This window comes from Excalfactoria chinensis, chromosome 1 (genome assembly GCF_039878825.1).
Source record: "Excalfactoria chinensis isolate bCotChi1 chromosome 1, bCotChi1.hap2, whole genome shotgun sequence".
In the NCBI taxonomy this organism is placed as follows: Eukaryota; Metazoa; Chordata; class Aves; order Galliformes; family Phasianidae; genus Excalfactoria; species Excalfactoria chinensis.
In genome coordinates this window covers 84,850,597-84,874,458 of record NC_092825.1, presented here as the reverse complement: position 1 = coordinate 84,874,458, position 23,862 = coordinate 84,850,597, and the positions used below count along the sequence as shown (strand labels likewise).

The 23,862-nt window shown below is 37.5% G+C and overlaps 1 protein-coding gene across 3 annotated transcripts in view; it reads right to left on the bottom strand.

Moving 5' to 3' along the window:
• Positions 1-23,862, bottom strand: part of EPHA3 (EPH receptor A3) — a 216,222-nt gene that overhangs the window by 135,939 nt on the left and 56,421 nt on the right. For all 3 annotated transcript variants that reach the window (XM_072346829.1, XM_072346837.1, XM_072346843.1), the window contains one exon: positions 10,236-10,896. In XM_072346829.1, the coding sequence (XP_072202930.1) occupies positions 10,236-10,896 (661 nt within the window). The remainder of the gene's footprint in view (positions 1-10,235; positions 10,897-23,862) is intronic.

Sequence of the window (23,862 nt, the reverse complement as noted above, 5' to 3'; positions counted from 1 at the left end):
TACTCCCGTCCCAACCCAAAACAAAGTTTCCCCTTCTTATCACAGTCTCTTTTCAATTGTCTTTTTTTTTTTTTTTTTTTAGGAACACTAACAGAAGCATTTAGATTTTAATGAAAGAATTACATAAGGTCTATTTTACTTACCCTGGCAACATCTTCCCTCTGCTCTTCTCTCTTCCCATCCACTTTCCTGTTTTGTCTTGTTAAAAAAAAAACAAAAAACCTCTTTCTTCCACCATCTGCTGTACTTAGTGTAGGCAGAGAAAAGATACGGTAGGCGATTCGCCTTTTGCAGCTCATTTCACTGCCAGTTCATCCCCTCACACAGCAGGAGCAACAAGACCGCTATTGCTTATTAAATGGTGCACAAAAGGAGCAATTAAATGCCTTTCTACTTCCACCCCATGTTAACAAATACATATTCACACAGCCTTGTGGTATACGCTCTGGACAACACATCTTCGCAGTCAAATTTGGTCCTGAAATCACAGAGGTTATAAAACATATAACAAGCTGCTTAACAAATTAATTTATTAATTTATGAAACAGAATGTTCATTAGCCACGGTTAACTGAGATTTCTGAACATTTTATTCTGCTTAATATGACCTGCTTCCTACCCAACTCCTGTATTTTTTCAGGGTGAGTGCCAGTTTTACAGCTGGAACAGTGATCTCACGTTCATGATTAATACACCTTGACTTCACTTCAAGTCACAATCCCGCAGCCCTGCTTTAGTTTTCTACATGATTCTTAAGGGAGCAAAACTTGGAAATTCCTAGAACAGATTTGAAGCGCAGCTTGTTAAAATAACTGCCCATACCTGTCATCCCAGTAGTAGGATCACATTACAAGAAAAAAAAAAGAACCATCCTGTTGAAACTTGGGAGAATTCATGTTATTTTGTAATCCAGAGGAGAGCACTCTATCAGCTAGAGATGCCCCTCTTAAACTGGAATGACACACAGTTGAATAATTTGTTTGTATATCTTTGTATAAAAAGAACTGTTCTTTTTTGAACTTCCTAGGAATAATATAACATTTAAAACTCCTCCATAATACACTTAGGCACACGTATCTGAATCTTAGGAATTAGCTCTATAGATACTAAGGGACTGTTCAGTTTAGGTCAAATCTCTGCGTAATGCTGCAAAACATCAAAGAGCATGTTTAGTATTTGACTTTAATATAATGTTACATAAACTTTATGGCCTTTCTTCAGCTGTGTAACAGATGACCACTAAAAAATGTTTTACTGCTTTATAATAACCATCTTAGAAATTTTCTTTGTTTTTTTTTCCCCTAAAAGAGAGTTAGTTTATTATTTTTTAACATATTCCTATTATTTAGTGTCTAACAGTAAAAAAAGAAAAAAGACAAATTTTTAGACATAAGTATACGGCCAGTGGAGGGCTTTTACTTGCTTGTTTTCAGCATTTCCTAGAGCTAAGTACCGAGTACTTTTAATTTCTTCTATTATTCTCCTCCCATTAAAAATCTGCGCCAAACCAAAGACAGCAGGGAATACACTTATTTTACTTAAACTTAATTTTTATGAAAAGCTGTTCCTTCAAATTAAATGCTCCTAGGATTCTGAAGTCCTGATGGCCAGCTCATTCTTACATGTGAGCTGACCACTACCGCTTCAGCAAACCACAGTAAATGACAAATTTCATTAAGTTTCCTGTTATTCACATGCTCAATTTACTAGAATTTAAGCATGTGCATAAAGGCAGTGTGACATAAGTGAATGCTTAAATACTCTGCCAAAAACAAATGAACTCATGTATTAAACAAAGCATGTTGTTATGGTCGAAAACTCTGAAGAAATTGTTCCATGAAACTTTGATATACTTTTGCAGAGAGATCTGGAGAGGGTTACAAACAAACCGTATCTTTTTTAATCCTACAACCCTCTTCTGCCACTGAATTGTGTCATTAATTAAAGATGTTCTTATAAAATAACAAAAAATACTATCACAGAATAAGGTATGATTCAAAAGAAGCATAACGATTGGAAGTGCTGAAGGTAAGTAAAAATGCATTATTTCAACAACACTGCTTAGAGAACTGTCCTCCACTGCTTCTGCGGTTACTCAGGGTTGGCATCGTGACAACTTATACCATATGTTTTTTTCTTCCCTAGTCGAAAGTGAATCTTTCTGTCAAAGAGCAGCTGTTCTAAATTATCACATCAAATTTTAACCTTACAGTAGACAAACACTGAACCCACAGATTCACGACAGTGAAACAGTTTTCCTCCTTGACCTGTGATGGATTTGTCCTTGTTTAAGTCTACTTCTGCTTTAGCCCAACAGTGGCCAACTGCTATAGTATGCAATGTGGATAGGTACTTAATGGTGAATCCACATAGTCTGGACAATGAACTTCTTGTCTTTTTTTCCTAAAAGGATCAGGTGAAGTCCAGGTTATAATGCTCATGTTATCAAGGGTACAACAGAATATCAATGAAAATTTCATTGAGAGATCTGAAACACAACTCTTGTCTTTCCATTTGTAATCCAGAGAAACAGACAGTTTCAGCACTTTCAAGTACGTCCAAACCACAGCCTGGTTCAGCTAACACAGCAGCTGTCCTCTGCCCTGCATCATCATGGCAGTGCTCTCAAGCAGCCCAGCTCAGCCCCTCAACACCAACCAATGCATTTCAGGAGTGGTGAGAGCAACAGTGGTCACATCTGCTGATGCATGGCATGCAGGTTCTTGTTCATCGCTAGCAAAAACGCATGGCTAATAGTGGATCAGATGGAAAAAATAGTATTTTCTAGCTTGTAATTTGCTTTATGGAAGCATCATTGTGCTCTTTGGGTCTGCTGTCATTTCTATTGAAATAAATAGAAGGCATTACTTTTCAAGCAACCTATGTATAAGTGGCCCAAGACAACTCCTCTTCACTCAGTGTGGCCCAGACAAGTCAAAAGATTGGAAACCCATCGTCTAAGTGTTTCCAGTGAAGCCTGATATCAATTACTAGTTATTTAGATGTCTGCCAACAACATGTTTTGACAACATGTGCTTCACACTGAGGAGCAGCAGACACGCATATATTCTTGTTTTCTTGTATTCATCTTTCAAGATGATTCTTTTTTCTTTTTTAAGAGCATATTTGTTGAATGTTATCAAAACTTGCAGTTCTCACTACAATTGCTCTCTATTAAAGCCTAGTGCCAGCTGTCAGTTGTAATACAAACCCCGTTAGCCTTCATAAGCTCCACTCTGGAACTAACAAGGGATTGTCAAATAACGCTATGCACAGGCAGAGAAACCGATGGAGTAAGCGTGTGCTCAATGACTTCGCACTGACAATGCAATCTTTGTGCCAGTCCAAGCTAGGCTTCTACTCAAAGTCACCAAAGAAAGTACAAGCAAAACATGTTCAGGATGATTCTATTAATTTAGCTTTTAATCTTTTGAAAATCTCCAAAGAAGTAAAACCATGAAAACAAAAAGGTTACTGAAATGCTACCAGGGTCCCTTAGGATTCTCAGTGATAGAAATCAGTAAGATACCTGCAGTAAAATCCAGTGCAAAAATTCCATGGTAACACATAAGAAACAAAGAATTAAGGTGGAAATATCTGTGTTAAAAATAAAAAAAGCAAATATATCACATACACTTGTTAAACTGAGAACCCTGGATCCATACACAGCATATTCCACAGCCCTATTTCATGGTTGTTGTTTTTTTGCTGCTAGAAAAGCAGGCATGGAATGCACACTCAGGCACCAGCTCTAAAGAGATCTGCAACAGATAGACAATGCAACTGTACTGTCTTCAATTGTGTTTTGCCAGTCACTAATGTTTGTGCAAGTATTTACTGAGCAAACATTTCCATTTCCAGACTAGTTTCATATGCACTCTGAAAATTCAATTTGGAAGTACCTACTGATGCAACATGCTAACAGACTAGAATGGAACCATTTGAGGAAAAGCATTAAAATGTTTTCTTAAAGAAAACTTATTAGTTTTATTAAAAATGAATTAAGATATTTGCAAACATGCTTTTGTTTAAGTATGTCTGCCACAATTCACAAGAAATGTAGTCAAGTTTCTTACATAACTACAGAGCATCTGCTTTTTAACTTGAGAACCTGCATGGTGTCATACCAAAAAAATCTCATTTTGAGTAATTGGAGAATGTTCTTCCTTAATTTTGGCTTGTTCAGGACATGTGACAAACATATTCATAAACCGCAACATTTTGTCCAAGCAATTCTGCACTTTGTGTCTAGATCACTCACGGTGTACAACTTGTGAGAATGTTTTCCAGATTTGTAACAGAAAATATCACAAAGTTGGCTGTGATCTTTCTGAAGATCTTACTCAGAGCAGAATTAATTTTGCCTGTATGAAAAAATCATCTAGGTATCTCTCATGTAACTTTCTAAGAGTTCAAATAAATTCTAAGGAGAGAGGTAAATCCTTCAACCATGTGCTCTGGTTATGTACTTACAGAATATAAAGTGAACGAAAACAATGAATATTTTACAAATAAAGGGATTTATAATTTATAGCCGCTGTCATTTTAAGTTTACTAGCTTGAAAGATTAAGAGCCCATTTCTTAAAAAGAAAACAAAACAAAACCAAAACTCTTCAATTGAAAACATACTTAAAATCTAAGGAAAAAAATGTATCTCAAAACTCTTCTTTAAAAAATAGGAATCCATAAGCTTTTTCAGATTTCGCATAAAAGAAAACTCTTACTAGTTCATTATATGACATAATCTCTATACGATCAGATCCTATACTTTATTTCACATAATTGTTCCTATGCAGTTTAAAACTTAAAATCAGATGCTTCTGAAGCACAAGCAACACATCCTGAGTCACTTTGCTATTTCCAAGGGAAAATGTTATCGTCTCCGCAGTTGCAGCAAGCATGTGTGTCTTCCGTCTGTTTTCACTTGCTCAAAGCTAAACAGTTCCTCACAGTACCTCTTTTCTCCTTACATGTGAAGTTTTTATCTACTGCTATAAGCAAATGAAATGCATATTTACTTATTCAAAGACCAAAAGATTATTAAAAGCATAACCAAAAAAAAAAAAAAAAAAAAAAAAGGAATGTTTTCCATCCTAAGTATTAATGATGCTTTACATACTTCTTTCTCAAGTACAGTATCCGTTCTAGTGAAAGAATTAAGCAACAAATGCAATGGTTTGGATTAACAGTCACAGATGGCATTCCTTTCATATCGCCAGAAACTCACGGAGAGAGAAATACGATTTGGGATGTGCTCACTATACAACTTAAAGCACTGAATAATTTAGTGTTAGCTGAGATTTCGTGGCGTCTTTTTTGCAATAACCAGGCACGCTTCACCTCTCCCTCCCTCACCCCTTGCTCCCTTTCCTCCTATCCAACCCACATGATTAATTGCTAAAAATGATATACGCAGGGAAGGGGCCATCAGATTAAAACCTCGTTTTCTTCTGTCTTTGTTATAGACAACGTGTCAGTCACTTGAGGTTAAACTTACGATTTTATTATATAGCATCACAAGAAAATATACAGTTCAGATTAGCTCAATTCCATCAACTAAAATTTAGAACTAACCCCTGAAATGGTAGAGTGAAGAAAACGTAATTCAGTGCTTAGTGAGCCATTCCTTTCAGGCTCACCAATTTCACCTTCCACTTGAGGATGACTCACAAAGCCTTTTTCAGTTAAAGGCTCACCAGTCAGCAGTGCTCAAAAGAACATTTAAGCTCACTGACACTCCCATGTGGGTATATAATTGCCCACTGCATGTTTGCTAATTAAGAATATCAGTGTAAGAATGGCTCTCCATGTCTAGCTAGGCTTTCTGAAGTTCATGAAATAAATCAACAACAGAATAAACACGTTTGGGATGGAAGAGGTTTATTAGTCCAACCCTGCTAGTACAGGATTTCCTTTATCATCTGGTTACTCCATTTGAAAAAATAATAATAAAAAAAAATCACCTCCTGAAATGAGTCTTCGAATATTAATTCAAGGAGAGTTCCAAATTATTACAGAACTAACAGTAAAGACAGTTTTGCTAATATTTATCCTACATTTACCCATTTGTTCTGATACCAATACCCCAACTAGCCAACCCCTCATGTCATGAAGCCTGTTTCCTCTATCATTCAAAACCCAAACAGAGCCTAGTGTCTCCACATACAAATCACTCACTGGACAGGTGATGTGAATGCTCTTTCCAAACATTATGCCACTGCATAAGTTCTTTGTGTATTTCTAACTTGAATATTGCATGTAAGCCTCACTGTCCTTATAAAGACTGCATTGTTTTGAGTAGGTTCAGGGACAGTCAAAATGGATAACTCAGTAAAAAAGGATGAATTAAAGCATGGAGAAATTAGCTTGTCCTCCAAATAAGAAGGCAGTAAAATAGACCGAGAGCTGGGAAAGCAGAGAACAAGTAGTGGATAAGAGAGATTAAGACCATCATTAATGAGTATTAATGATAAGCTAAAAAGGCAGCACTTATTTTCTCTCTGTAAAAGGATATGGAAAACCATCCAACTGACTAACTGACTTTAAACAGAAAGCTTAGACACAGCAAGAAGGTACTTTTCTCTGCACAAGAGTAGTTACCACATTCACTGACATAAAAACTTAGAGATGCTCAAAATAAGTGAGTCAAAAACAGACAATTAACAGGTGGCAAGTCACCGATTCCCATTAAATATAGTATTTCCTACAAGATATCTTAATATTTCAGAAGGCAAGAGCTGATTGGTAGAAGATGAAAGGTATATCCAGTAAAGCAGCACTTCATACAGTTGTTTGGATTTTTTTTCCCCCCTTAAGAATCTGCTTTTAGCCAACTGTCAGAGAAAGAACATTAAGGCAGATAAACCTTCAGATCTAATTTACTATGTTGTTTTATTTCTTATGGAAAAAAATAAATAAAATCAGAAAAGATGAGTTATCCTTGTTGACCAGGGAACTGATGGAAGAAACTCAGAAAGAGTAACCTTCATTGTGTAGTTACAACCAGACGTTTTTTTCTAATTGAAACAAGTTAAAACAGTAATTCTAAGAGGGAGGATGCTCTAAGAGGGAGGATGCTATAAAGAATGTAGTCTGATCGCGGTGGCATGAAGACAATTTAGAAATGATATTGTGGAGATGTTGTTTTATTCAACAAGAAAGAATTAAAATATTATTAGGATGACTATAAGTATGCGCTAAGTTTCAATAATGAAATGGATTGCATACAACATATTTAGTTAACTACAAAGCCAACACGGATAAAACAAAACTATGAAAGAGCAGCTTTTCCAATGTGGTCCAATCATAACATCTTATCTAACTTCTATGAAACCACTTCATCTAAAATAATTAACAAGTGCAAAAATATTTGCTATAAGAGGTGTTAAATCTCATGCTGTTAACTGAAGTAGATTATGAAGACCAGAATTCCTCAAGGTGAGGTATACAATTAGCTTTGGATAAGCCATTTTTTCCACATACAACAGTGAGGACAAGTGTGGTCATAACAAAATGAGTCCCGATTCTTTAACAAGAAGGTATCCTACTGTTGAACTTCTAAAATGGGGATTAGTTGGTAGGATCAAGAGCATAACAACAACCTAACCAACAAGAACAAAGATGCCGAATGAGCCCAATAGTCCAGCTGAGGATTTTCAGAGCCTTTTCATAGACAAATGAAGGCATGTTTGTATCACACCAATGACAAAAAAGGCTTGTGTTACTTGAGAGCACAACTATGCCTTCATAACTGCTCAAGTACCAAGACAAACTGCTCTCAATGAAATCTAAATGGGCTGATGGCATACCATTAGGGCCCTTAATTTAAATCATCAATGATGATCTCCTGCTAATGCAAAATAACAGTTTCTGCTGTTTCTGAAAACAACATTCCAGGAGCAAACAAACAAAAATGAATTTGAAGAACTGAGATCAAGTAGTGATGGCCACTGTAAGTTGGTGAATCTGCTGACTACTATAACAATAAAAATTTCTATCTGTTGGTACTATTTCAAATGTCAAAGGAACATTTTTTTCCTCCACCCCCCCCTCAATAAGGCCTTAATTTCAGCAGATAGTCACAATGCATCATTTTGGCTCTTTTTCAGACTGTACAGTCCTGATTACATTGCTCTATTGATTATGACCAAAAACCCAGCTTTCAAAAAAGAAGAACAAGAGAAGGAGTGAAGAAAAAAAAGAAAAAGAAAGGAAGATGCGGGAGTAACCATTAGCCTGAGGTTGAAACATATGTTTAAAACTGAACTCATTTTCCGAACAATTCAACTCCTGCTGGGTTACTGATGCAAACAAATCAGAGGTTTTGGGTTACCGAGTGCTTTTAGAGTGTCACTTCAGCCATATCACACCAAAAATATCTGATAAATATGACTTCCAATAAAAGTTAGCAGAAAATTATATGTTAAATCGGAATAAACCAGAATGACCTGTCACTATTGCTAATGTTTCACCATGCATTGCTCCCTTGATCAGTAGCTGGTGAGGAAAAAAAAAAAAAGTAGTATTTCAATGGTCTGATTTTATGCATTCAAAATCATGCATGATAATACACATATATGTCCCTATTAACCCATTATTACACTATGCTATATACCAGGTATCACCCTAATCTCTGCAGAGCTGAGTAAGATATGCCCTGCTTACCCCAAGCACCTGACAATCTGTTCTTAATGAAATGATTTATTTTATCCCTTTTATTAAGTTCCGCTTCTGTTTACTCATTTTCAATCTGACGCTTTCTTGCAGCAATTAATTTTTTTTGACCATGTGTAATTTAAATTCTAACCCAACAGCTTTCAACTATCCACAAAGAGAAAAGGTTTGCAGTTAACAAGACTATATGCAGTAGTTGGAAGAGTACCACCAACTTTTAAACATTATTAGCTATAAGAAGTCCTAACTGAAGCATTTCTACAGAATAAAATATTCTCTCCTTATCTTAGCTCTTAGCAGTACAGTTTAGTTTGTTCTTAGTATTTGTATCTAACTGCAAAAAAACAAATACCCAACTCTCCAAGTTATTCACATTGAGGGCAAAAACAAAACCAAATAAAACACTCATACTCCTCTCCTACAAATCTTACCTGTCATTTTCTGAAAGAGTCACCATAATTAGAGGAATATGTTTTGCAACTGCACAGCTATACCTACTCTGGCTCTGTCAGGCCCTAGAAGCCCTCCAGCACTTCTCTGTTTTATATAAGATTGCCTTCAAACTGATGAAAAAGGAAAAAGCTTTTCTCAGCCAGGTTCAGAAGAGTAACATATCAACAGCTTTGAAATTTCTGTTCTTATGGATACATGCTTATCTACATAAGTACCAGCACACCACACAATAAATATCTCAGCTACTACTCCTTCCATCTATGACCTTTCCAGACATTTACATTTAACTTCTACTCATTCACTTAACTAAGACAATTTAACATAGCCAGGCACTGTGAAAAGAGGTAAAAATTTTGACTAGTTAAAAAAAGTCCACACCATATTTCCGTGAAAAGCAAAATGTAGACCACCAGTGTTTTGATTAATATTGAAGTTAGATAAAAACATTATGTATTTTTATAACATCTGAAAGACCATTTCTGGGGAAAAAAAAGAAACACACATCTCTGGTGTAAGTCTCTGTTCTTGGGAGCATTCACATAACCGCAGTTTGCAGAAATCAGAAAGTATGTAGAAAATGGTTTTGAGTTGTATACACGAGCATTCATGAAAATGCAGCTTTGAAATTCAAGCATTAATTTTCCAAATGCATCTGGCATTTAGGGACTACACTACCTGAACAAACGCTATATTTTTTTTTTTCTGATCAACCCCAACTAACAAATGCAGCTCAGCAGTAGATATCAACTACTCATACATCAAGACACAAAGTTAAGAAATGCTCACAAGAAAATAACACATTCCAACATAACAAATGCATTTGAGAAAAGTATAATCTACCAAAAGTAATTCCAAGACTGTTAAGGGAAACTAGGCTTGCTACATAACGTATCAGGTAAAAATCAATTTTTTAACCTTGTCAAATATTTCAAAAATCAAATTACATTATTTACACAGAGCAAATAAACCCCATTTCCGTGGCAATTTTATGGACTAATTTATTTCTCTCAAGAGTTTGCAGAAAATTAACGTGATCCAATACACATAGTAGGGACATAAAGGGAAAGCCCTGTTAATAATTGAGCTATGAACATGGAGTGCATCGTTACCTTGGCACGCAAAGCCTCTTTCTTCATAGCCAGCATTACACAAGCACTTCCCTATGGGCACTAGCCATTCTCCTTCCGTGCTGCAGTACATCTTGGGTGGCTCTTCTTCCTTGGAATGATTGACACAAGAACCCCGCACCTCCACCAGGGACTGGGAGTCCATAGGAACTGTATCTGGAAACATGGCGAGGTTCTTGACAGTGAAAGGGCACTTCTTGAAGTACACTCGCACCGAGACTAAGGCAACACATGCACCTACATCTTGGAAAGCCAAGTAAAAGCCCTTCTTGCTCACAGGTCCCACCTCGCGGACTTCCGTATTCAGCTTGAGAATACGGTCCCCAAGATCCATCTGAGTGAAGCTCTCATCAGCCGCAATGGTGTCAATCTTTGTAAATTGGTGCTCTCTGAACTTTGCCAAATGGTCATCATCGGATTCCATGTAATACAGATTGAAAGTCTCTTTGCAAGTGCCCAGAACTAGGGGGATACTATTGCAGTCCCTCAGGGTAAACTTGAGCTCCACATATATCTTCTGTGCTGAGTTGCGTGGAATCCAGTTTGTCCGCAGCCAATTGTTTTGACTGTGATCCATAACATTGCACACTTGGTAAGTTCTGATTGGAGTATAATGCTCATCAACACCACTAATCTCTTCCCACTGGAGAAACAAAAAGAGAAAGCAAAAAAAGGAAATATTTTGAGATCAACAAGCAATACCAATTAAAATCATATTTAGAGACAAATACTGTGAAAAGCAAAAGTCACAAAGGATCTGCTTCAGACATCAATAGAAAGTCTAGCTGAACTTGCACTTACTATTTTCCCATAAAAATAAACATATTCAGTGAATGGAGAACTCATCGTTAAGAAGTCACTTTCTGGCAAGTTATTACAACGTGTCATAAAAGAGGTACTACAGACATTTTACACTACTAAAATCTGGTCTCTTAGGCTGTACGCAGAGATGTCCCTTTGATCATGATTCCAGTGTGTCTTTATTACAACCACACTCACCTCAAACAGTAGAGGGTCCTTACAAGAACACCACATTTGCACTGTTAGAATCAAGCTGTACTTCAAATATTAAGCAAGATTCAAAGTTCAGCTAGTGTTTAAAAAGAAAAAAATAAAGGCAGCCCACTGGCTACAGCTGAAATTGCATTTTAGTCAGAAAAAAAATGTTACAAGCTTTAAATTTATTTCAAGCATGTCTCAAGCAAGATCAACTGTTATAAGTCCCCAGGAAAAAGAGCTTAGCTTAGCCCAGTTTCCAGTTCCTAAAAATTAATGCAAGCTTTCCTTTAGAATCTTAGTAACTAAGTTCTTCTCTATACAGTCTATGACTCTAAAATACTTTTAGAAAATTACATTGTTACTGTTTTGAAGCTGACAAACTTACTTCACAGAAAACGAAGGAACAAGTTACCTACTTGAGAATTACTCACGGTCCAGTTCTACCTGGTTTCTGAAGTCTCATTGAACAGAAATATTTGCTATTTGTGAGAAAATACGAAATCCTACAGGTGTAACTACAAGTACACATTTACTACTAAGTCATTTATCATAGACAATTGAGCGGCTTGACAGCATCTTTTTCGGTTTTCTCTCCGAATGGGCTACAACCACTTGTTTATTTTGTTTTTAAAGATATTATTCTTCAACATCTGTCCACAAAAAGAAAAAAGAAAATGGCAGCTATTCTATATTCTGCATCTCATACTATAAAATGAAGAAGCCTTAGCACTAGAGTACTAAAATCAAAATACTATGATCAGTACCCATGGCTGATTCACATCATAAAGACTGAAAAGCCTCCCCTCTGCCCATCTAGTCCAACACCTAGCTGAAACAGTGTCTTTTGGAGCAGGCTGCTTATGATTGCACCCACTCAAGTTTCTGAATACCTCCAAGGTGGACGCTCCACAACCTCTCTGAGCAGCCTGCATCCGTGTTCAATTGTGCTCAGAGTAAAACATTTTTTCTTACGTTTAAATGGAATTTACTACATTTCAGAGTGTATCCACTGCTTCTCACCACTTGCTGGGCACTGGAGGAAGAATCTGGTTCCACAGCTTTCATACACTGCCATCAGCCAACTATACACACTGCTAAGATCTTATTGAGCCTCATGATCTTCTGTTCTATTCTTAAAACATAATCATTACACAAACAAAGAAAGTAAACTCCCAATGTGATAAAGTGAATTCTAACAGAGCATATGCTAGCACAATAGCTATGGAAATCTTTGCTTCCCTGTTAACCACATATACATCCTTTGAAAAAAAACAAAATCCATATTACAAACGTTGTCCCACAAGAGCACTGCAGTGTAGTCGGAAAGCAATAGAGCTTAAAAATGAGCTACTGCTTAGTAAAAGTACTGGAGTGAGATGTGAAGCAGACAGAAATACTTATGTTTTGAGAAATCACTAACATCCTCAGGGAAAGCAGACAAATGTTAATTTCTTCCAGGAAAGCATTTTCCCTCAAAAATCAAGTCACATCAATGCTACATTTAAGATCTCAGTTCAACAATCATTCATTTTATGTAAGCACCTTTTGCTGAAGGATCTACATACACTGCAGAGAAAACATTCAGAAAGAATGTGGCCATATCATAGTAAAATCTGAGTATGCTCAGTCCCAGCTCAAGGAGGTCTGGGTATAACTATGAGCTGGTCTGCACAATGAAACTGTCCACACACCCCCGAAAATGTGACTTTAAAATATGTTATTAAACCAGTAGATAAAAGCAGTATAAATACTCTCCCTTTAATTGAAACAAAGTTTATTTTAGTTCACTTTATGGAGCTGACTATACACAAGTTTTATCTCTTCCTGACTAGTTCGGCAGAGTTAAAAATCACAGCCTCTGCATAAGCATACAGCAGCTAAAAAACAGCAGCCTACATCAAGCCAAAGAGCTAGCAGCGCAGGGACTGTGGGTCAAGGTTACCACACTGGTGCCCATGGCCATCAGAAAGATGGGCACCACGTAGCTGACCGGCAGACAAGGACAAGATCTTGCCAGGCTCTCAGTCTCTGCTAAGTTCACAAAGCTCAGTGTGGGACCTTCCCCTGGTCATCTATCCTTACCCTTGTGCAGGTACAGCCCCTGAGCCAGCAATGACGCAAAAGCCATTTGGATGCTATTCTCACCTCCCACAAAGCTGGGTATATCTACTTAACTGTCTGGACTAATACAAATTGATTTACAAAGTTCATCTATTAGATGAAACTTGACAAGATTATGAAAAAGCATATTATGGACACTTAAAACAGCACACACTGACACATATGCGATGATCTTATTCACTCTTCCAGACAATTTCTCATAATTTCAACATATCTGTTGAGATCCAGATGTTATTTATTTTTAAAGTCTCACTGCAAATTTTGTTCATCATTTTCTTATCCGGCACGCCTATACAGGCAGCTGGAATTGCTTGACAAAGGGAGCACCACATCCATGTTCTTCATCTACAGGCTGTAATGCACAATTATCAGTTCATTAATTTGTATGAAGACCAAATTGCTTGGAAACAAGTGTAGGTTGCCATATCATTTCCACTTACATATACAGTAGGATTTCAAATCTATCACTGAATACTGAAGTACCACTGAAGGGAAGGTGCAATCTCAGATTGTGATAACTTGACCAAATTACTCACACTGCCAGAAAACAATCAATGTTGGAGCTAATGCTTTAGAAAGCTCTAAGGTGAAAAATAAGTCACTGAAATTACAGGAAGAGTGCCTAAAAACAGAATATGAATCAAATTTGTGTAGATTGATGACTTCAGTAAGACTGATGATCAAACTAAAGAAACAAGCTGCACTACATCTATGTTGCTCATACATCGCAACTATTCCCAGTGAACTACCACAGTGCCATCCCCAAGTGACCATAATTCTAAACAAGCTACAGGGTTGAATTTCTCTGTGACTTTTCTTCAGATACCATCAAAGGCAGGAGGCAGGAGACTGCTCTTCACATAACAGAAAAGTACCTGAGATGCTCATTGAAAGGATTAATGATATTTAGCTACAATTTTATTTCCTATGAAGAAATTTGATATATTTGGCATGATTTGGTACAAGTACCATTTTAAATAACGTAACTCAATTATTCTAATTGCAGCTAGATAGGATACACCTTGAACTACACACTCACTGTGCACTCTGGAACCCAGGCTGGGAGAACACTGCTGAAAAATCAGAAGAAACAAACTCATGAGAGCACCTTCATGTGCTAGGATATGCCAGTCCCACAAAGCAAATTATTTCTAAGCAAATAAAATACATCTGATATTTTTCTTGTCAGTGTGGTTGCTTTTCTCCCTCCACAAGGTGTTCATATAAGTCACTGCAGAACCATCATTCATTCAAACTCTGCCAAAAAACGCTTAATGTCCTAATACTGAAAACTGACCTCACTCTCATCTGCTTGCTTTTAGCATTCAGTACAATTCCTCAGCCAGCAAAAACACCATCTTTATTACACCTTGCTTAGCAATGACAGAAAAGCATACCTTCCCATGCAGACACTTTCTGCCTTCTGCTACTCATTCAAGCAATCCCCTTTCCAAAAGAAAAGCTCATTCCAATAGCAGTCTCATGTTTCAGATAGTGAAATGTCAAGAATTTACATGCGCTAACAGAATACCAAAGCCTAATAATGCCTTTTTTTTTTTCTTTTTTTTTTTTTTTTTAACTCCCCAACTGCCAGGAAATACAATAAAAAGAGGTAATTACGCATGACAGAATTACTGAAGCTCAACATCCTATGGAACTACATCTTATGCTTGGTGCTCAACACAGACTCAGGTGTTTAACAAAAGGTAAGAAGGAATATAAGTATCTTCCTTGTTGGGCGCACTAAATGCACATACTGTCTTTTCCATCCCTCTTCTCCCATTGCTTATTTTTACAAATCTCATAGGAACTTCGGCCTCCAAAGAATTCAGCTTCCTCAGGAAACTGTCAAACCTCTGGGCTCTAAACCAGTAAGTGGCATATATATATATACACATACACACACACACACACACAATATTAAGTGCACATGTATCTGTGTAGTCCCATCTCCCAGAGTTCAGGATAGAAAGAAGGCAGATACAAATCACAGAGTTTAAAACCATAACATCAGTGCAGACCTTATGCATTATTTTTTTTTTTTTAAGTTTTTTTTTTTTTTTTTTTACTCTTAAAACTTAAATGTCTGTATTTGCAAGCAGAGAATCAAAACAGTCAGTCAGGATTTCATGTAGTACATGGAACAATGAAATACTCTGAAACTGCATTACACATGTTCAAATCCATCAAGTACTAAGATCAACGGTCAGCAAATACCTGAGACGTGACACTGTTTCATAGTACTGTTCAGAAATGGTCTTTGCTTCTGTGAGCAATTTTACATGATTTTTTAACACAAGGAAGAAAGTTACAGCTGACAGGTCACAAAAATCCTTGGTGAGATTAAAGGTGTTTTTTTTATAGAATCATAGAATGGTTTGGGTTGTAAGGGACCCTTAACATCACCTGGTTCCAACCCCCTGCTATAGGCAGGGACACCTCCCTCTAGACCAGGTTGCTCAAAGCCCCATTCAGCATGGCCTTGAACGTTTCCAGGGAGGGGGCATCCACAACCTCACTGGGCAACCTGTTCCAGTATCTCACCACCCTCACAGTAAAGAATTTCTTCCTGATATCTAGTCTAAATGTACCCTATTCCAGCTCAAAACAATTTCCCTTCATCCCGTCACTAATGTGCCCTTATAAAAAGGCCCTCCCTGGCTTTCCTGTAGGTAATTTCATGATGAAAAGTTAATTCCACTGATAATAAATGATCAGCATCACAAACAACTATTTGCACAGTATTGCTTTTTTGTTGTTGCTGTTTGTTTTTCCTCCAGAAAACAACTTACAAGAGCAAATACATTAAATGTTAATACATCTCTGTCAAAAATTAGTTCACTTTTTGTTCTGGAATAATCAAAGTCCTATCAATAAATATGTTCTTAAGCAAAAAGAAATTCAGGTCCTATTACATCTTTGTCAAGACAATATTACAACAAGTTGTTTCATGTATTGTAATAGTTACAAATCCTTCAGTATTAAACAGTGCTATTATTTATCTTAAGCGTGGAAAATTTATTCTCACTGACGAATCCTTCATCCACTTGTTGCATCCGACACTTGCCAAAGAATCCATAATCCTGCTTTTGAGGAACACTGGCTATTAACTCTGAGTATGAGCACTATCATAGTTGAAACAGTGAAATAAAACCCCCATGCATCTCCTGTGAAAGGTGTCTTATGACTGGCAAGGCTTTCAGAGGTGGCTGAAAACCAAAGAAATCCTTTTGGTTAGGGAAAAAAACAACAAACCAAACCTTTAAGCTCAGCCATTGCTACCACAGACATTTGTGCCTTTAGAAAAGAACTCAAAAGGTCTTCAGGCCAGTTCAAGCCTAACAGCTTTCTGCTTGTCACCTTTATGAAGTGAAAATATAATCCATGCTAAGTTTCAAACTACTCTATATCATGACAACACAAAAGGTAAAATGAAAAGCATTAGGCATGGAAGTATCCACCACTCATCTAATTAAAAAGACCCAACAAGCAATAATCAAAGAAGCAAAAAAGTCTTGCAATTTGTTGAGAGTTTGACCTAAAAATCCTTCAGTAGAATAAAAGAGAATTAGGTAATAATTAAAAACATATTTCAGTTAATATTTACATTACAGCATAGCCCATTATTTGGTATTCAGAACATTTGTGCCCTGCTGAAGCATACATTTGGGAAATGCTTTTAGGATTTAAAACTACAAGAATAACATTTCCTTTAGTTTAGATCATTAGGGTAACCACATTTATACATGTTGACCATGACTCTAACATATTGGCTATGAAGTTCAGTAGAACACCTACAGGAAAACTAACTTCTCAGCTTGTTGAAAGCAAAAAAAGTATTCACTGAGAGAATTCTACAGGCAACAAGCAAAACTTTGAGGAGCAAGGAAAACAATCAACATAAAAATCAGCGTGCGTTCCAGGATAGCTTGAAATCAGAAATAAAATAATATTCAGAAGTGGAATTTTCCCAAAACACTACGCTGAATAGAAACAGGAAGCAAGAGCTCTGAAAACCTGGGCTTAAAAAAAACTCCACAGTGACCATATCAGTGAAGAATGCAGCCCAGACCAGCTCATCAGCATGAAAACACTGTCCACATAACATCACGGAAGGCACTGACACAAACCCCATAAATACCACTCAGCTGAGATCAGTGGACAGATAACAATCAGATTTGGGAGTTTAATAAATTTGGCAAGCACCGTATTAACCTTCTGTGTTTTCGAAAACTCAATGAAATTATCTGCTGGCAGCAGCATTCTTCCACCATTTTTAGTGTTATCAAAGTTACAAATGAAGAACACACACAATGAAATTACCTTTGCTAAATACATAAATCTTTGGTAAAATTTTCCTTAATGCTATTTTAAGACTTCATCTATTTCCATTAGTTGTTCCCGTTGAATGAAAAGGCTTCAGTGGGATACCAGGAAGAATGTAATGTTTCAAGGAAGCTGTATTGGTATAAAATCACATGCAAAAATATTCAATCTAAGATTCACTTCAAGAGTAGTCACGTGTCATTCCCCCTTTTGCTCAGTTATATGCTAACCTTCAAATTTGTGGGAGCAGATTAAACATACCCAATGACACAGACTGTATTTAGGAGATTTTGTTTGTAACTTCAAACTGAAAGTTATGTTTTCCTTATAACTAAGTAGAACAGTCTCACAATTACAATTAATTCAGACACACACACACAAAAAAACCCTTAATTTCTTGTCTGATTCTGCTCAGGTGAAATGAGAAACTCCAAAACTCCTTGAAAGTATCCAGCTATTTTGCTATGCAAAACACAGCCCAAGATTTATTCCCAACTTATCCAAAATGCAAATAAGTCTAAAGGAATGTCCTGATCTTGATGTCGTTTTTTTTTAGGGGGTTATTTTGCCTTTCTTTTTTTTCCCTACTGCTGTAAGCTAAACAAAATGTGTTCATTCATCTCATAGTAATGTTGAATAACAAGTAACATATTACAATGTAAATTGTGTTAACATACATTTAGGAGAGATGTCAAGAGGACCAAGGTGTCTACTCACCCATACTTCCCCCAGTATTCTACTCTTTCCTGCCTTCCACTCCATCCCCGTGAACAGCACATAGAGTTTGCATGCTTGTATCTACCACACAGAGCTAGCAAGAAGCTCTGCTGTCAAGTCAAAAACACCTTCATGCACTGTAAGGAAGCCCACCTGTCCTCACCACAAACCTAGGGGATTGACTGGAGATGGTCAGTGCCTCATAATATGACCAGACTGAGTGAGCTGGAATAGACCATGACTCTCTCCCTCTGTCTGCTGCAGCTGCATCATCCTCTGCTAACTGCAGTACTGTCACAGTGGTCACAATCTTTCAGCATAAATAAGCCTCGTTTCTCCAAGGCATGAAAAATACGTACAGAATTTAGCACAAATCTCAACTCCCTTCTCTCAGCTGGTACACAAAAATACCAAAAATAGTGTTAGATGCATTAATGCCTACTTTGCTGTATAAAACAACAAGTACTACAGTAACTGGATTTAGAAAAGAGTGCAACACTCTTTGTCGATACCAAGCACTGACAGACACATAGCATTTAAGAAAGTAAGAGCACATCATGGCAATACAGTCATCTTTTTTTTTTCCCCTCCATCTCTAATTGCTAGACAGCTGAGTACCTTGTCTTCAGAGTTGTGAGGACAGCTGATTCTCACCCTTCCGCAAGCAAAATTCCCTAAATCACAGTGAGGTGAAAAGGTCACTCCGATGAGAAAAACATCTGACTTTACCTCTCTAACAGACAGCTGAAGTCAGCACTCAAATGCTGGTTCAGAACTTGGGCAAGGAAAACCTTCACAACTTTACTTTCTCTCGGCTGCTTGTCTCCTTGAGAAACAGACTTCAGTTTAATCTGCTTTGCAAGTTAATCAGATTTGCTGAGCTCCTCACTCTGCAGACCAGTGGTTGAAAACCGTACTAAACTACTACTCCCAAAACAGAGCCTCTCACCCACATACATCCCACAGACTAGGGAAGATTCACTCTACGCATAGCTGTTTCTGGGATGGAAATAAACAGCTGTTTAGTACAATGAGTATTTCAGCAAGCAGAATTTTATCCCAGATGGAATTTACCCAAGACTGCGGACACAGCAATCTGGCAAAAACTTTGTCTTAAGTACAAGTAGAGATGATTTTACACGTCATATTAGACATAACACTTCCAGTTATATGGCTCCTGTTATCAATTAGGAAATATAAAGCATAAAAAGCATTAGGTTCTTCATCATTACCTTCGGCTTCCCCTAAAGCACTGTGGATGTTGCCAGACAATGTACTGACAGCAAACTTTTACATAGAACTGACAGCAGACAAGCAATTCAAGAGCAGAAGGAAATCAGATCTCCTCCAAACTACTATTTATTTGCCAAGTAACCCTGAAGATAGCCCACATCCACACTTAGTTCTCAGTTTTCTGACATGTAGAATAGGAAGTAACGGAAAGTGAGATATAGACAGACACTTGGAATGCTGATGATAATTCTTGAAAGATCTTTAAAACTTAAGCAATCTAACTGTTATTTAGCTGCACTTTAGAATACACTAACATCACACAAGAAGTGATAGAGAAACTTCTTCACATTTAGAAGGAAGTTTTTCACACAGAGGCTGGTGACACACTGGAACAGGTTCCCCAAGGAGGTTGTGGATGCCCCATCCCTGGAGGCATTCAAGGCTGGATGTGGCTCTGGGCAGCCTGGTCTGGTGGTTGGCAACCCTGTACATAGCAGGGGGGTTGAAACTACATGATCATTGTGGTCCTTTTCAACCCAGGCCATTCTATGTTTCTATGAAGTGCTCGTTACTATAGAGGTAATGACTGTGTTCATTACTGTTTCAGTTATTAGTTGGACTACAATAAGAGAGTGATCATTCCTACACATGAGGGCTGCACCAAAAGTAATGTATCTTATTTTATTATGTCATCCCACAACATCAGAGATGGATATAAGTGGCATGGCAGTAGAGGTTGAACCTTCTGACCAATGTTCCATTTTACATGCAGATTTTTGTGAGTGCAGCATGCAAGATTTGTTCATCACTGTTGAAAACGCATAGCTAATGACTGTGACTATGTTGAAATAGCATTTTATAGCTAAGAATCTGCTCTATCAAGTAGTGTTATTGTGCTCTTTGTAGCTAGAAAATAAATTGAAGGTATTACTTTTGGAACAAAAACTTTAAGTCAGTTTTTCACTTTTTTAATAGCAGTAGAACATGGTTTCAGAAGCAGCAGCAAGTGGGAATTTCTAAACACGAAACCACTACTTAAATAGGAAAATGCCACTGCAACAGTGGAAGCGAAGAACATTTGTGGCACACAAACACTTAACAATTTACGTTTCAATACAATCTCTGCCATTTCTTGGTTTATATTTACCGGAAAAATAATAAACACAAAAGTATTTACATTACAATGCACAAAACAGGTGCATAATGTATCATTTATTTGGTACAGCCAGTCTTTCAAAACAACGTATTTTTACACAATGGTATTTCCTAAAGAAATCCCAAGCCACTTCATGTTCTCCTATTGTCATTAACAGAGCACTGACTGTACAGTGAAATTCAGTAGCGTTGTGATGAATGTAACTGTAAAACATAGCAGCTGGCTGTATTAGAAATGGCATTCTTCCAGGTCTCAAATGTCTTATTTATATACAGTGGAATTCTGCCAGCTGTTTAATATTTAGGGCTAATAAATATAACTGGCAGTACTACTGCACAAGTAACACAAATACATACAGAACTACTTCTCAACAGAAAATCTGATTTGTTCTTCAGTGATTAAGCTAAAGTTGGATGGAAAGTTCTGAGCAACTTTTACATAGCTGCCTTTTGTCTTTTTCTTTAATCTGATCAATATTTGCTTGTTTTCTAAATACCAAACTAAATGAGAAAAACTATCAGGAATCTTGATGCCAGCTGCTCTAAGACAAACAGAGCCTTCAACCAGGGTTTTCCAGAAACCATGAATAAAGAGAAATTGGCAAAGAGAGTGTGCTGGGGTGGAAAGAGAGGAGACTGTCAGGGCAGGTTTCCAGGAATGACCGACTATTCACAGAGAATAGTCCAGAAGGGATGTGCATCCTTATGAACACATCCATGGAGACTCGGGACCACCACCATCTCCCTCAAGCAGATAAATCCACACTGAGTGGAAGGTAAGCACAGCTCATCTGAGATGCAAATGGGACAGAGCTGCCCTGTGAGTAGGGTCTAGATTTGTTTGGTATTGCCACTTGTCAGGCACACGTGATGCAGATGTGGGCACTATGTCAATGCCTTAGTACCAGAGCAGTAGGTTACCACTGGGTGTAGCACTCTTCCGCAGAGAATCCAAAAAGCTGGCCCCTGTTGCAGGCAGCCCCATGAACCAAGGATAGTTTCAGGCTTTGCAGCCTCCACCATGACTACTGCCTTCAGTGTCCACCACAGGAAAGAGTTCTGCACCACAGAGATCAGAAGGGAAACACTGTGACCGCTGCAGTAACACCTGGCTTTCTGGGAAACCTACTCAAAATCCTTGGCATGATCTAGAGGGAGAACTAATCTAGAAATGGGGAGGCTTAATTTGTGTAAAGGAAACACGGTTAATGCTTCATATATTCATGTGAGAGAAACAATTTTTTCTGAAAACATAAGACAGCTTCCATGACAGATGGAGCCCACAGTCAACTCCATAAAAGACTGCCTACTGTAATTACCCAACAGTTACAAGAATTTGGTTGTTGGCTTTTTACTTAGTTCACACACTAATTTCTGATGTACCTCAGCTAAGCAGCATTCCATACTCAAACACCTCCATGTGCCCATTTAATATAATTTCTTAACAACTTGGGGAGTCACCCCTTCATTCGTCATTTCACTCTTCCACTTGAAACTGCATATTTTAGTCCAGTTTCTTAAAATATAAAGTTCACCATCGTGTCTACCAGCAGAAAAATGCTTAACAGGCAGGTCACCTATTAACGTCATCTACTCAACATCCTCTTCTACAGTTTCAGCTCAGATGGTGCAAACAGCAGCCCATTGCCTGGATGCTTCCTCTCACACATCTTTATTCAGCGTCCAAACTCATCGCTCTTACAACCCTGCCACATATTTCAACTATGGTAACATCCACATTCCCTTAGCTGCACTGTGAGCCTTCTCTTTCAGTCTATTTATCTGGGTACAGGCTCATATCCAAATCTGGCAATCACTCTCGGAGAGAGGCTTTATAAAAGCCAGGTACACAAATGGCTTCCCAGAGGGAGTAATGTGGCACCCACCTCCCTGATACAAGCTTACAATCGACTAGCTGAACCTGTGACAGAAGGTTCATAAAATTAAATCAGTGGATCCCTTCAGTAAACTAAGAAAATGCAGCACATTTCCTCCTAAGATTGTCTTTTCCTTTCCATAGAAACCAACACACATGCACACCCAACCTTGTTATAGGAAACAATATGTGAAATCCTGTCTCAGCCACTGTAACTTCTCTTCAGTAGGGTTAAACCAGAAGCAATTGTGAGATGAACCTGAACAGCACTGACATGGAGTGTCTTTGAACTCCTTGTTTGGGCAGTGCTGCCAAAAAAAGGTAATAAATATAAATAGTGAGGGTATTAATTTTAAAATCTAGGTACCGTATAGGGTTTTGAAAATTAAGCACTCTTTGAAATCAGACAAGAGTCATCACGTTCAAAATGCTATGTAAAAGTACCTTTAAAAAGCTTATTATTCTTTTGTCAACTGCTGGGTCAAAAGAGTAATGATAATTATTACATTCTTACTGTAATTCTATGGAAATTAATTTTCTCACCACGCAATTAGGAAAAGTTAGTGCTGCGTGCATATTTCCGCAGTTACTTTAACTGAAAAATATTTAATACAGAAACTCATAACTTCACATTCCATATTTTCCGAAGACAAGTTCGCTTCAGTTCAACAAGAAGAAAGTAATTAGACTGGGAATACTGGAGATAGTCCATACATCTTCTCAACTTCTGGCTAAGTTGCTCTTAATTTCTCAAGGCTCTAAGACAATTATTAAACAATTACTTTTCATATGACAAGCCAGGGATGAAAGATGAATTCATGCCTAATTTAATATGAAAAACAAACACAAGTATCTCAGCTAGGCTTTTAACCGAAGACTCTTGAGGAGCTACTGTACTGGCTCATCGTCACAGCTCTACATTACAGGCAAATCAGAGACCTATCAGTTCTAAAAACTTTCAGTTCATTATTTGAGAAAACGTACACATGGGGAACTGCAAAAGTTAAGTGTGTCAGAGAAACACATAGTTGTACGTGTTGTACGTGTAGGACACACATAGGAGAAAAAGTGGTGAACTATAATCAGGTAAGCAACTGGACAGTATTCCAATCCAATCTACTTCATTCAGTCTTTGGTAAACCAACTCATTAATTCAACGCTCCACCACCACTACCTTTACAA